Here is a 14,859-nt window from a genome sequence, read left to right on the forward strand (position 1 = left end):
CGCTAAATATGAAATAGGCTCCGTTTCTTAAAAGATCCAACGATCTATTCTCCTACGCTTCTAGAAATATTGCGCCACAACGTCCCAAATATGAAGGAGAAAATCCGCATTGAAATACGTGACGTAAATGGGACGCATTGGCGATGATAAGCTTTCGTCGAGAATGACAAAGAAGGAAAGTAAAAGGAAACCACGCTTGTATTATTACATAGGCAATGAACCAATTTACGCGAAATAGCTATAATAATTGAGCTCTAGAAGGACACTTTGCCAGTACAAACTCATTTCGTGTGTTTTCTCAGTGACCCTTTGTAATGTATAATACATATCTTTGTGCACCAGGAGGCTTGGCTCGCAAATTGAGAAACAAAGGCGGGACACTGTCTCTATGAACGTTCCACTGCAATGAAAAAAAAAATGAAAAAAAAAAGCACGCGCTCATGTAGTTCACACGTCCCGGTAGGTTAGCCGCGTATATAGTTTTCGGCATGCGCAAGAAGCCTGTACAGTTTTTTTTTTTAATATAAAATACAGGTTGCGAAGAAGTCACGTCCTCCAAACGGATGCTGCGCTACGCAGTCCAGAGTTGGAAGCACAACTATGGGCAGTCCAACGTGTCGGCGACGCTGTGGAGAGGCTATATATCTGTCCCGAAGTGCATGCGGCCCGCTAGGTACTGTAGTTAACGCCCTTACAGACGTGAATAGAGTTTTTTTATATATATAACAATACAGACTTGATACGACAGTCAGGCTCCTGTCATTTTCACACACGAACTCAACGTCAAAGCCGAAAACTTTGCCGCAGCTAAAATATCACTTAGTGACTAACTGAAAAAAAAAAACTCGGTAAGTAATTTTTCACTTATTCATTTAAGGGCCCTTGTTTTCTCGATAAAGTTGTCGGAAGTAAAACTTTCTAGCCTAGCCGGCTTTTTTAATAACTCGCACGATTTGCACGCAATCTGTGATGTTCATAATCGATTGTTAATGAATATATGAAAAGAGCGGGTGCGTCCGTTGCGTAGCTAACGTGGCCGCTCTGTTAAATATACGACCGGCACTTCGATAGACAAGGTACCGACTAAATTTGAACGAAGGCACGTCGCGGCCGTACACCTCGTCGTAGAAGAAGGCATCTCACGGTGGATTGCCTAACCTTTGATGGTGATGTTTGGTGCTGATATGTTTCTTTCGCGCTGTGTGCTCGAAACCCTAAATATCCATCTTTGTTTTTGTTTTTGCTCTATACAGCGCAAAACTCAACGGCAGCCCCTGCAGCGCTTCTTCTTGAAGACCAACGAAAGAGCTTTCTGCTTAAGAAACAGGCAAGCACTACACATCGCAAACGAATTTAGCATAATCAGTATAATTGCATATTTCAGACGACTTGCCATTTTTTTTTTCTGACCACATCCGCTTCGACACAACCTAATTCAAACTTCGTCACGTTCCCGTCACGAGTTACCGGCCTCACATATAGCCCCGCCGCGGTGGTCTAGTGGCTAAGGTACTCGGCTGCTGACCCACAGGTCGCGGGTTCGAATCCCGGCTGCGGCGGCTGCATTTCCGATGGAGGCGGAAATGTTGTAGGCCCGTGTGCTCAGATTTGGGTGCACGTTAAAGAACCCCAGGTGGTCGAAATTTCCGGAGCCCTCCACTACGGCGTCTCTCATAATTATATGGTGGTTTTGGGACGTTAAACCCCAAATATCAATCAATCAGCCTCACATATAACAAAGCGGTCGTGCTTCCCTGTGCACCCTTTCGATATCGACATTATTAAGTGATTTCGAATAGTTCAAAATACGCGCAATTTTTGTTCTTCCCCCCCCCCCCCCCAAAAAAAAAAAAGGTATGCTATAAATTGTGACAGCCTACACAACGTTTTGTATAAACGAACGCCCTCATGTCGACAATTCAGACGGCAATGCAAGCATTTTTTTCCTTAATGAGTCATTTTGATGTTGCTTCGCTTGCGGCGAAATATTCCCGCATCGACGTAGAGTTCGCTACAAAGAGGACGTGATCTTGACTGTCAAAGTATTTGCATGAAAAGTCTGTATTGCATAAAAAAGAATATCCTAGCTGTGTGCAAGACACTGTGTGCATCAGCTAAGTTGGCCTTTGAAAAATTGCTGCCAAATCTTTGCAGCGCGTGCGCAGACATACTCACTTCCCAACATACGAGTGAACTAGACAACGAAGTTATTGAGAACTTGTAGCTCGAATATAAAACGCAACGAGAAATGCCGACGCAAAGACTGGCGCTATAGCCTCAACTATGGTTGCATCATGCATACTTAGCGAGCTCTCGACCCAGGCGAACAGATTGGCGTCACTTCGCGAAGACAAGAGCTCGGATTTTTTTTTTTTTTTTCCCCTCTCTTGTCGGTATCGCTTTATCGCTACGTTTCAAACGAGTCCATACGAACGAATGCGGCAGTCTGCTGCCGTCATTCAGCCTGTCAGCTACGTGAGCGGCAGTATTCGTGTCACGTTTCTTCACACTCAAGCCGTACGAGTGCCGCGGCGCTGGTCTCCCTTGGCGCACGCAGCTGCCACTTACTTGTCCACAGTCAGTGCGGGCAGGCCGGATGAAGGCGGCGAGCACCGTGCCAATTGGCAAAGGGGGCTTCCTTTAACCGCGCGCCGGCACCCACGGCCTGCTACTGAGCGACGCCTGTGGCACGCAAAGTACAGTTCTGCACGCAAAGCACGCAAAGTACAGCTGACAGTTCTGCGTGCTTTCTAGTCTGCTATATCAAAAGTGTCAATTGAATTATTTGCCTCTTACTTGATTTAATATAGTTTGATCGCTACGTGCGATCTATACATCCCGGCAAACCGATGGTAACATGGAGCCATTTTCCTGGCCATTTAGCTATAAACTGACACCTCGTTTTCGTGTATACAAGGTCGCTCCTAGACACCGCTTTCCCCCCCCCCCCCCTTTTTTTTTTTCGGGTCTCTGCACAGACACCGTCAAAACGCTTAGCATAACAACGTACAGCTGAGCACACGATTGTTGCATTGGTACTTAACTCATCATGCATGGATATTCATATAAAAAAAAAACTGTCGATAAAGCGTCGGCACACACAAATCTGGTGCGCGATGTTGTTAAATTTAGCTTTCCGCAACGGTGTATATTACAAACCAGCCGTCTTTTTGCTCCATTCTTCTGTCCCTCTTCATCACTCTCCTAAGGGCGGGGGATGCAACCAAGATAAGTGAAGATAAGTGTATTACACCTCTGCAAGCACCTGAGCTGGGCACTATCCATACCAGTCATCCGCAGTTGTACGGCAGCCCCTCCGACACAGGCTTCGTCGTTGGCCATGAGTGCAACTGAATCAGATTACATTTTCAAGGCGCATATGAACAAGCGCCGTTTGACACGCTTGTGATCGTACCGGTCTTGACAAAAGCACCAGCGTGCGAATATGCTCTCTGTGTACCAATACGTGAGCCCGCAAAACTACGTGCTCACAAACGACCCTACACATTCCACACAATACAATCTTGCAGCTTCGCCCCGCCGCGGTGGTCTAGTGGCTAAGGTACTCGGCTGCTGACCCGCAGGGCGCGGGTTCGAATCCCGGCTGCGGCGGCTGCATTTCCGATGGAGGCGGAAATGTTGTAGGCCCGTGTGCTCAGATTTGGGTGCACGTTAAAGAACCCCAGGTGGTCTAAATTTCCGGAGCCCTCCACTACGGCGTCTCTCATAATCATATAGTGGTTTTGGGACGTTAAACCCCACAAATCAATCAATCTTGCAGCTTCAAAAGCTGGTCAGCTATCCCTTGAAGCTGCTTGGACTCTAGTTGCACCGTACGCATTCGTTCAGTAAAGCCTTCAGGAGCGATCGGTACAGAGACGAAATGTTCCTGAACAGTGTAAAGTCCTCGGTGAGAAAATACAGCTCAATGTGTGTAAACTTGACACAAGATGGGAGCTTGTGAACGTGGATTCTTAGCCGAGTCTGCACTCCGTATGTTACAGAATAGATTGGAGATGGCTGCAGTGTACGCACACGGCCATTGCATGCGTTTTCATCCCGCAGCCGGGTCCATATTTATGATTCTCGGCTGATGACTTGAAATACAAGGGTTCGATCCTCATCGTTGTAGTCGTTTTTCAGCAGCAGATGACTCGAGATGTTTCGTGCAAGTCATTTCTTGCGGTTTACAAACAGACGCGTGCGCATTAGAGACCAGTGATCCCCTCAAATTCGGCCAACACCTGTCTAACAGAACGGGAAACATGCATATATGTGGAATAAAAGTACTCGATTATTCGTTTCGTGTATTTTGCAAATGCAATCTGAAACCCGAGTCAGTGCCATTTAAACGCCTCATAATTCATTCAGTAAACGTTTCTCTAGTCGAACACGCGGAGAAGCGCTTTATAACAGCGTTATAGGTTCGAAGGTACTTATTACAGTCAACCACTGACTACTGTTATGCGATTCACGAATATTTTAGAAGCTACGATTCATCATTTATAGCCAGTGCAATAGAAATATAGTAATGTATTCGTGTGTGCGCGGTTCACCACTGCTCGCTTTGGATTAACCGTCCAACATAATGATTGTCTTCGGCCCAATGAGGAATATAAATAAATAAATAAATAAATAAATAAATAAATAAATAAATAAATAAATAAATAAAGGTGGAGGGCGATCTATACGCTAGAGCTTCAATTGCACGCTGAATGGCTCGTTGCGTGGTGCGTCGTACAAGGAGCGTCGGTTCCATCGCCCACCCCACATAACCGTCCATAAAAGAGCGAAACCGAGCACAAGCCCGCATGACTCGAACTTTCAACAACGAATCACGGCACACATCCACCATTCACTAAGTGCGCCCAACGGAAAATAACACTTATGAACGAGAACCATTGTAAACAAGGGCTCTAATTCGGACTTCCAACACATTACAGGCACGCGGTCAGCAGGCAGCACCAACGAAGCAGTTAGTGGGTGACCGGGATAGCGCTGGTAAAGTAATTAAAGTACACTTGAGACAGGATGAAAATTAAGCTTGGAAATGCTACACATATACAACTAAATGGGACGTCATGTTCACTAAATAACGCGCCGCACACCAATGAGTAAAATATCACTTCAAAAAGTGACACCCTTCCCTTGAGATATTTACAAGCTGTATAGGATGACCATCTCGCATTCCCGAGTACGCGCCTGTCGCGCTGTAACAATGAGTGAAGTTCATGACGACCGCCACCAAAAACGAATCATGCCCACTTGGTGAATAACGAGTCCAGCATGCCTTTTTTTTTTTTCTTCCGTGCCCACTGTTTGCAGGAGACTGTACACTATAGCTAAACATGAGCACACCGGCATCGTAACAGCGTGGAGTTTTGAGCCAAACACTTGAACTTGTGAGGAACGAACTTGTGACAAGGCACCGCGGAACTGTTTCTTGACTGTGCGACACAAGACCTGTGAATCCAACGCATTCCCGTGAAAGTACACTGCGGCGATGTTCTCTTCTGTTCTATATAACTGACTTGCTGTGCAGAGGTTGACGTTCCTATCACCTCGCCTGGTCCACTTCCACAAGTTCTGCCGCGTCGGAAATGAAAGGGAAAGTGGTTACAGATTGGTTAAACCGAACAAAAATTAGCAAGTACACAATAAAATACAGTTGACTGAAACAGTACACTGAATAACACGGCAATGGTCCACTCGTTTGCAGGCGTTCACTCCGCAATTGAACGCTCACATGCACATATTTTTGTCCCTCTTCCACCCACACTATATACAGATGAACACATCAGATGGTGTATGGCTACAGATAGCTGCTCATCGAAAGCGCTGCGATGTGAAAATTTTGAATTGTGGTCGTCGCGAAGCTACAGACTACGTACTACCTCGTAACCAGACACGGTAGACTTGCACATAGTCCAGAAAATTTTGTCGTACACCATCTCGCGTCCGGCCGCGAGAGAGTGTCGAGTGTAGCCCTGAACAAATGAGCAAAAACTCGTGCATTTACTCTCTTAAAATATGGGAGTCTGGCTTGTGATGCTCGTTTCCTGCAGCTTATAGCAAATTAACAGCATCAAGTGTATACATTACCTCTGGCACATAAGGGCCACCTGGGGTGAATTGTTTTAGGTTGCAGGCTAACAGAGGCCTGTGGACAAGCTGACGCATTGAAGAGGACATAATAAAGTAGCTTGTACATCCCGCAAAGTAAACAACGGAACTTTCAACATTGATTGATTTGTGGGGTTCAACGTCCCAAAACCACTATATGAATATGAGAGACGCCGTAGTGGAGGGCTCCGGAAATTTCGACCACCTGGGGTTCTTTAACGTGCACCGAAATCTGAGTACACGGGCCTACAACATTTCCGCCTTCATCGGAGGAACTTTCAACATTCGTGACGACAAAAAGTATACACAAATACGGCTGCATCTTCCTGCGCCTCGGTTCTCTTTTTTTCGATTGAAATAAGAGCCGAGACCTTCACCTTAGCCAATAACAAAACTGAACAGAAATTTTCGATTGATATAGGCACCAAAAACTGGCATAAATTTTACTAAAATATCAACATCAAAATAATGCACGCATGCTGCACTGTATGAGTGCGCGTAGATATCGCTCACGGCGCTGTGTAAGCAAAGGCCTGAAAAGTTGTGACCTAAAGTCGGCCTAGAGAGTGGCTCAATTGTTAAAGTGCGTCGCGAACCGTTCTGCAGCTGAACAGCACCGCCGCGGTGGGCTAAGGTGCTCGGTTGCTGACGCGCTGGTCCCGCGATAAAATCCCGGCTGCGGCGGCTGCATTTTCGATGTAGGCGAAAATGCTGTAGGCCCATGTGCTCAGATTTGGGTGCTCGTATAAAGAACCCCAGGTGGTCGAAATTTCCGGAGCCCTCCACGGCGTCTCTCATAATCATACGGTGGTTTTGGGACGTTAAAGCCCACATACCAATCAATCACTGTTCAGCCGAACAGCGATATCCCCGCAGGTTAACTCCCTCCGATTGGATGCTGCCTAACGTCGTAGATATCACGACAGACAACCTATCAGATGTATATGGCCGATTATCAACAAAATAAGTTTTTTTCTAATTTTTTTAAATATGAAAGTGTTACATGACAGGGTTCACCACGGCTCCACCGACGTATTTCCGTCTCGGATATGACGATTATAATGTGCCCTAACAGAGGGGAAACAAAAACAACAACAAGAAAGTTCCGCCACCGGGAGTCGAGCCTACGACCTCTCATTTCGCGGCTCGCAATGACTGGGCCAAAGACCGCCCGTTCTTCAACGTACTAGCGGCGACAAACCATTGCGGGTTAGTGTTACTCAGAGACAATGCCGCCTAGGTACTTTCAGGACTGCTCACTGTGTCTGTCGCGGGCTATGACGTCCCTCCGTTTAGACCGGTGTGTTTCGCCATGAAGACGTGCTTACGCTTGCTCTCGTCGCTCGACAGACATGGATTGCCAAGCCCGACTCTAGAAGACCGTCGTTTTCTGTGTCTGTGAACTACAGCGTGGATATGTGACGCATTTTGAGAACTGGATATTTTCAATCTATAGGGCTGAAAATCCGAACGGTTGCGCGATGCTGCGTTTCCCAAGGACAACCAAAGAACGAAATGAGAGCGTGTCGTACGACAAGTTGACGTTGCCATCCGTTTCTTCGTGACCCGAAGGTACGTGTGCCGTATTACATATTTCTAACCGTTGAAATGATCCCATCTCCACAAAGTTCCGTTCTTGCTCTAAAATGCAGGTGCCATGTGTGCTTGTGTGTGTGTGTGTGTGTGTGTGTGTGTGTGTGTGTGTGTGTGTGTGTGTGTGTGTGTGTGTGTGTGTGTGTGTGTGTGTGTGTGTGTGTGTGTGTGTGTGTGTGTGTGTGTGTGTGTGTGTGTGTGTGTGTGTGTGTGTGTGTGTGTGTGTGTGTGTGTGTGTGTGTGTGTGTGTGTGTGTGTGTGTGTGTTTAACCTGCGGGAAAACCTAGTAATCATCAGAGCACTTTTAAAGAACCATTACAGTTCCCCGTATCACTCCGCAAGCTTAGAAAATCTAAATCTCTGGAGATATGACGTAACCAAGAATGTTATACTATAGCTGGATGTGAAGCTCTATGAAAGCAAAAAAATCACAATGCAGTAAGGTGTCGGTGGGATTGCCAGTGTAGACGTGACGAGGACGTTGATTTACTCCGGCAAAGGATGTATAGTTTCCACTGGCCCTCATTGTAGCGTAAGAGCTGCCGGCGTGCAGCAGTAGTAGGATGCAAGGAGGCAGATACATAGACGATCTGGAAAGCTAGATGAGATCAGCCAGCAGCCATAAATGTATGTATCGTAAGAATAAACATTTTTCCCATGTCCCGCATTTCTGATAAAAAAACGCGTTTGGCGCACCTTTACAATAAAGACGTAAATCATTCAAGTGGATTCTGTAATGAGCGACTTTCTTTACATAGCACCAAAAAAAAAAAAAAAGAACAGTGCGTAGAATACGGGCAACTTGAACGTACGGCAAAAATGTGGCCGCATTTACTTCATATTTCATTTTTCTAATTTTTCGCTCCACCCGTCCAACAGTGGCCTTGGTATGAAAGAGCCTCCTTAACGAAAAGCCAGCGATGTTTTCTTGGATGAAGGCCCCACACAGTGGTCAGGTTAAGTGAAAAAAAGGTTGTATACAAAGTGACAACACAATCATACAAGGTCACACACACACCGGCGCTGTTCGTAGTACTCTTACAGTAGCGTATGAAAAATATTGAGAATATTTTTGTTGCACGATATTTGTAAGCAGTGTCCGCGAATGCCTTGATTTTCAGAACTATGGAGTCGGGGTAGAATATTCAGCGCGGTAATAAAAGATTTCATGTCTGATGAATAACAACCTTCGTCACAATGAACACGCTTTAAGTTCTCGTTTGACGCGGATGGTGTGCGCTATATACGCTCCAGTGAGTGCGAGCTTGTCCTTGCCTTCAGAGACCTCGTGGCAGGCCGAACTGCATGGAAAATGCAGACCTCGCTACATTGAACTCGATGTTTTGCCGTCATCTGTCTTATCCCGGTTAAAGCCACTTCAAGATGGACTTCAAGCAAATATCCAAACTTGGGGCTCTACCACTTCACGATGAACTCGCAAGATTAATCAATTTTGCAAAGATTCGCATCGGACCGTATCATAGCGGTTTGTACTCTACGCGACCGCTCACACTCAGAGTCGCGGTTTCGTTTACGGTAACCGACCGTGCTGAATCGTTATCGGCTACGGCAAGGCGTGGACAGTTGACCCAGGCGGCCAGTGCGACACAATGATGTCATATTCTTCGCAGCCTTTAATAAGCACGGGCTCCTGATATAGTTCCAGTCTAGCTGGTGCTCTTCAGCAACTACAAGCCCATTTGTAAGCCGATGAAGATGACCAGTGATCGATAATTAAGATGTGACATACGTTAAAGTTGCCCGCGTAGCACATTCACTTCACTCGCTGCCGCTGCGCGGTGGAAGATCGCGAGGGAGCTTGGTGAGCGAGTATAAGCCGTCTGTTTATATGGGTGAGCCAGTGCTGTACGAATTAAAAATATGCAGACAGACACAATATCGGAATGTGGAAGACGCAGAGCGTGACTTTCACTCTACAAACAGCGACAATTTCTAGCGACACGGCGGTCTCCGATTCTGCCCCCACAAAACGGCTACTCAAAGAACGTTATATTCGGGGAAGTATTAAGCGAATATCCCCAGGACGCACAGGTGTACCCCACCGCCGCAAATATTGCCGAGGCTTTTTTGTTGTTTTTTTTTTTCGCGTGGAGAGAGGCGATAAAAAAAGATATGAAGGGTGTTATATATGTGCTTCTCCCAAACAAGATACCACGTTGCGTCTTCTTTGCCCCAAGAAATCATTGACAGGATCATTGTTTACTAGCCAGACTTATTAAAACGAATTTACTCCTCCCTGCTGAGACCATTTTGCCTTCGAAATCGGGTGCAGGGCAGTTGTTGTACAAGAATAGAGGCAGCATTCAGTGCCTAGAGATTCATGTGCCAACCAGTTTGTGTGCAAAGCTTGCGTGAGACTCGACTACAGCCGAGCTAATGGGCGCCGGAAAGTGCGCGGGCTGCCAACGTGCAGACCATGCTCGGTCGGCGTCGAGCACTGCACGACAAACCAGTGGACAAAAAAGTAGGACGGCTGACCTCCGCCCGCAAAGGCGCGGTTTCCTCACCCACAGGACCAGCTTCGAGCAGCGACATATAAATGCCCGCTCCAGTGAAAGCGGCGCTGGCACCGACTTCGAAGGTGTATATACCACCCTATTACAGCTCCGGGCATTTTCCGTACGCTTCACTACATTCGCCTCGTGGGCAGTGAGGGGCCCAACGGTGCGAAACGGCGACTAAAAGAAAGCAGTGAATATGTTTCACTTCGTGTACGCGCACTCCCACCTGGTCCTAGCAAACATTACTGCGTTCATATATATATATATATATATATATATATATATATATATATATATATATATATATATATATATATATATATATATATAGTGGGAGTAATAATTCAATGGGCCAGTTAGTCTTCGTGAAGGTATGGGATATGGCATATATATATATAGCATGCGACATGAATATACCTCATCAAATTACTGGCGAAGCGCATGGTGCTTTTCTATTCCCAAAATAACCCGATACATGTTAGTACATTTGAGCGAGCCTTCATGTCTTTCACATGTCACATATATTAGGCTACACATTCATCGCTTTCAGACACGCACACGCTTTCACGCTTTCGCGCCTTATACTTAAAGGCTCGTTTTATATTTTTGGCACATTAATAATGAGATCTAACAGACAATAATGTCAAGGAATGTAAAGGGCAGTTTATTAGACTGCATTGTAATATACATGTGAAGAAATAAAAGTGGGTGAAAAGGTAACCACACCTGCGACCTTCGAATATATATAGCATCAAAATCATCATAAAACTTCGGTACCACGCGGGCGCGTGTGAAACGTACACTTATATGTGGAACTTTCACCAACAGGTGTTGCCCTGCAGTATATAGAATAAAGAAATGCTGAGATGAACTCTATGGAAGTCCGCTATATTACTGATATTGAAGTATGTCCTTTCGTAAAAAGAAGCGACAGCATAGGCTCCGGTTGAATACTTTGTTAGCTCGTGCAAACAGCTCCTGTTGCCCTTCTGGAATTTCAGTGTGACGACGTATACTTATGCACGCATCGCCCGGCGCAAAGCGAACCGCGAGTACATAACAGATAGTGTAGGCAGAATCCAAAGCATTACGCCATGTCATGTATAAGCTTCCGTTAAAAGTAGGCTTTTCCAACACTCCGGTTTATGCGAATCGTGGAACAGCATGCGAGTAAAACACTCACATCCAGTGCAGTAGATTGTCTCGCAAAACGTTAAGGACTTACGATGCCATGCAGCGAAATGATGAAGTTTCGAACTTATTCAGCAGGAAGAAACAAAAATGAAACGGTGGGCGCGCTGCTGCTTCGTGCATACGACAGGAAGTGATAGTGACGGTCAAGACAGCGCTGGGCAGACAAGCCACGCTTAGGAAAGCTATGCGCGTGGCTGGGCATCTATAGTCGTGCATTGAGGCTCAAGCACTTTTCCCGTCGAACGAAAGAACAGCGACCAGTAGTCGGTGTTCCTTCCTCCAGAAGGGTCCCGCTTCATGCAGAATCTGCCAGCCTGTTATAATTCTTTTCACGGGGTGAACACGGTGCAGAAAATCAAGACGCATCACGCATGCACCAACTGCTCGGCGCAAACATACGAGGAGAGGAATGAATACACAGCAAGTCTGTGTTCGCTCAACTAATTCACCTTCTCTTCAACGGTATTTGGTAAACCAACCAAGAAGCGTGCGTGATAAACGTAATAGCGGCCCCAACATGACAAAGCGAATAACTTGATACCGGGCGTGACATCATGCAGCGCTCGCTACTCACGTTTCAGTGGCTTGGGGTTGGATTGCTTCCGCCGTGACATTGAAGCTGTGCGTGCGGGCGTTCAGAAACGCTGACTCGTCAGCGGACCGATGAAACGCACAAGACAAAACTGCAGACTGCTTCGTCGTCTTCGTCTAGCATCGTCAGACGGCACCCTTCTGTCACAAAAGCATACGCGTCATTCGGCACAGCACGCGTTGGGCATAGGAAGAAATACGAGCACAGCTGTCACACGCTATCACTTGTCACCAGGTGTTATGCACACACGGGAATCGAGCGGGATCCGCGGAGGTCAGAGCAACGCTGAATGAAGCGCACGTGGTGGGACAGCGGTCAGACGGGCTGGTACTCGCGTCTCAACTTGCGTAACGGTCGCCGCCCGCAAAGACAGCTCATGATGATCGCAGCACTCGGACCCAGGCGTACAAGACAGTGGCTCGGGGAAGACCTCCCATTTCGGCCGGGAGGACACCGCACTTAGCGACGACCGTATTTGCGCGCGCACAAGCAAAGAGCGCCACTGGCCGCGGAGGTGCTGTCACGTGTCGACGGCACCACGCGCTCCGGAGGCGCGCGCGCGCGGCGCTACTCGGGACACGTTGTAGTCTTGGCGATGCTTGATCACACACGAGGTCCCCGGTAGGCACCGGCTACGACGACGACTGCTCGTAGTGCTCGCACAGCGCCCCAGAGGAAAGTGCGAAACGTCCAGAGAAACGACGCACACCGCACGTCCGGCGCCAAACGCCCGACTGCCGCCGATGACCTGCGATGTACGCGACAGCGACGGCGAGGAGGAACACGGGAGGAGAGATGCGGAGGAGGGATGCGGGGGGCGGGTTCGACAGCGCGCTCCTCGTTCGGTGCGTCTGCGCACGCGTCACGCGCAACAATAGCCGATGCCGAGCGCGCCAAAACGCGCGCACAAATAGGAGCGCCAGCGCGCGCGCCCTTCGTTTAGCAGGGAAAACCGGAAACAAGCGAAACCGAAAGCAAAAGCGGAGCCTGCGAGAAAACTGTTGTGGAGCGCGAGCGGGCTGAGAACGGCACCGATCGGCAACCGTCAGACGGGCGCACACTTCGCAGGTGAGACGCTGGCGGAGCGACCCGACTCGCGCTCCGAAGTTTCGCGCCCCCGTTCCTGGCACGACGGGGCGCGTAGGCGTGGCTCCCTGCCACGTTATACGCGTGCAAACGAGAAGATTCAAGGGGAACTTCATCGGCAGATTTGAGGAGCACCACTTTCTTTCTTTCTTTCTTTCTTTCCTTCTTTCTTTCTTTCTCTCTTTCTTTCTTTCTTTCTTTCTTTCTTTCTTTCTTTCTTTCTTTTCTCCTTCTTTCTGTCTTTCTTTCGTTCTTTCTTTCTTGTGTGGTGGCGCCTTTGTGCGGTTACCTTCCCCAGTATATATAGTGTTTAGTTGATATCCTCACGGGGATTAAAAATATAAGGAAGAGAAACGAGTGCATTTGCAATATTTACAGACAGGTGTGACGCCCCAGGGCTGAGAGCATCTCGCGCGGAGAGTCCCCTTCTTCTTCGTAGATTCGTCTACGACGGCGGAGCCATGCCCTCTGCCTCGTAACACCATCCCCGGTGGACGAAGCATCGTCATGGCGCCCCTAAGTCAATCAGGACTGGCAGTATAGTAGCGTTTAAGGCGCGACAAATGAACAACATCGGTAGGTGGTGTAGCAGATGAGTGTGGTAGAACGAGAGTGATGACGTAGTCGACGTCGGTGGCGTTGCGGAGAACGTAACATGGCCCAGTGTATCATGGGAGGAGCTTTTCGCACAAGCCTTCACGTCGATACGGCGTCCAAAGTAGGACAAAAGAGTCAGGAGGGTAGTCAGCGTCGTGGTGCCAGTCATCGTAGCGGACTTATTGTGAGGCCTGAGAAGCACTGAGCCTAGAGTGCACGATTTGGTGAGTGACGCGAGCTCTAAAAGCAATGTCCTGTGCATACACCGTTGGTTGGATAGTATCAGAATGAAGGGGTGTGTCGAACGGCAACGCAGGGTTGCGGCCGTACAGAAGAAAGAACAGAGAATACCCGGTGGTGTCATGCCTTGACGAACTTATATGCAAACGTAACGTAGGAGAGCGTTGCGTCCCAGTCACGGTGGTCACCAGAGACGTAGATAGACAACATGGCTGTAAGAGTTCGGTTGCAGTGTTCTGTGAGACTGTTGGTCTGGGGGTGGTAGGCAGTAGTAAGGTGATGTTTGGTAGAGCAGCTACGGATGATTTCGTCGATAACCTTTGCGAGGAAGCAGCACAAATCTGTACAGGCCAGTAAAAGCATTGCCGCACGTGGTGATAGGTGCGTGAAAGACCCAGGTGCCCTGCCATCGGAGCGTCATGCAGATGTTGATGAATGGTAACACGCAGATGTCGGGGAATAACTAACCAAAATTTCAGGCCATCAGGCTTTATGTTGCGGCGATACAGAACGTCGTTGCGAAGGACATATTTACGGAGCGAAGGGTCGTAATGTCCATAAGATACTCGCTCAATGATCCTCTTGAGGGTTGCGTTCCTACGCTCTTCTGTGCCGATGTCACGCAACTCAGATATCAGACATGGCGTGCACACAAGAATCGCTCTCAGGGACAGCGAGGCTAGCAGGGTCCACCGGATAACGCGAGAGGCAATCGACATCTTTGTGCAACCTGCCAGACTTGTAAATTAAGTCGAAGTTATACTCCTGGAGACGTAGAGCCCAGCGACCTGGGCGACCACTTGGGTCCTTGAGCAACGACAACCAACAAAGAGCATGGTGGTCGGTAATAACTGAGAACTCACGGCCATAAGTAGGGGTGAAATTTCACTACAGCCCAGACCAATGAAAGAC

The 14,859-nt window shown here is 47.9% G+C and overlaps 1 protein-coding gene across 1 annotated transcript in view; it reads right to left on the bottom strand.

Annotated features, from left to right (window-relative positions):
• ush (Zinc finger protein ush) overlaps window positions 1-13,350 on the bottom strand; it is a 432,792-nt gene extending 419,442 nt beyond the window's left edge. The window contains exon 1 of the mRNA XM_037435521.2: window positions 12,007-13,350. Coding sequence (XP_037291418.2) covers window positions 12,007-12,046 — 40 coding nt within the window. The 5' untranslated portion in view covers window positions 12,047-13,350. The remainder of the gene's footprint in view (window positions 1-12,006) is intronic.
• Between the last annotated feature and the right edge of the window lie 1,509 nt (window positions 13,351-14,859).

The sequence above is a fragment of the Rhipicephalus microplus genome, chromosome X, assembly GCF_043290135.1.
Source record: "Rhipicephalus microplus isolate Deutch F79 chromosome X, USDA_Rmic, whole genome shotgun sequence".
NCBI classification, from domain to species: domain Eukaryota; kingdom Metazoa; phylum Arthropoda; class Arachnida; order Ixodida; family Ixodidae; genus Rhipicephalus; species Rhipicephalus microplus.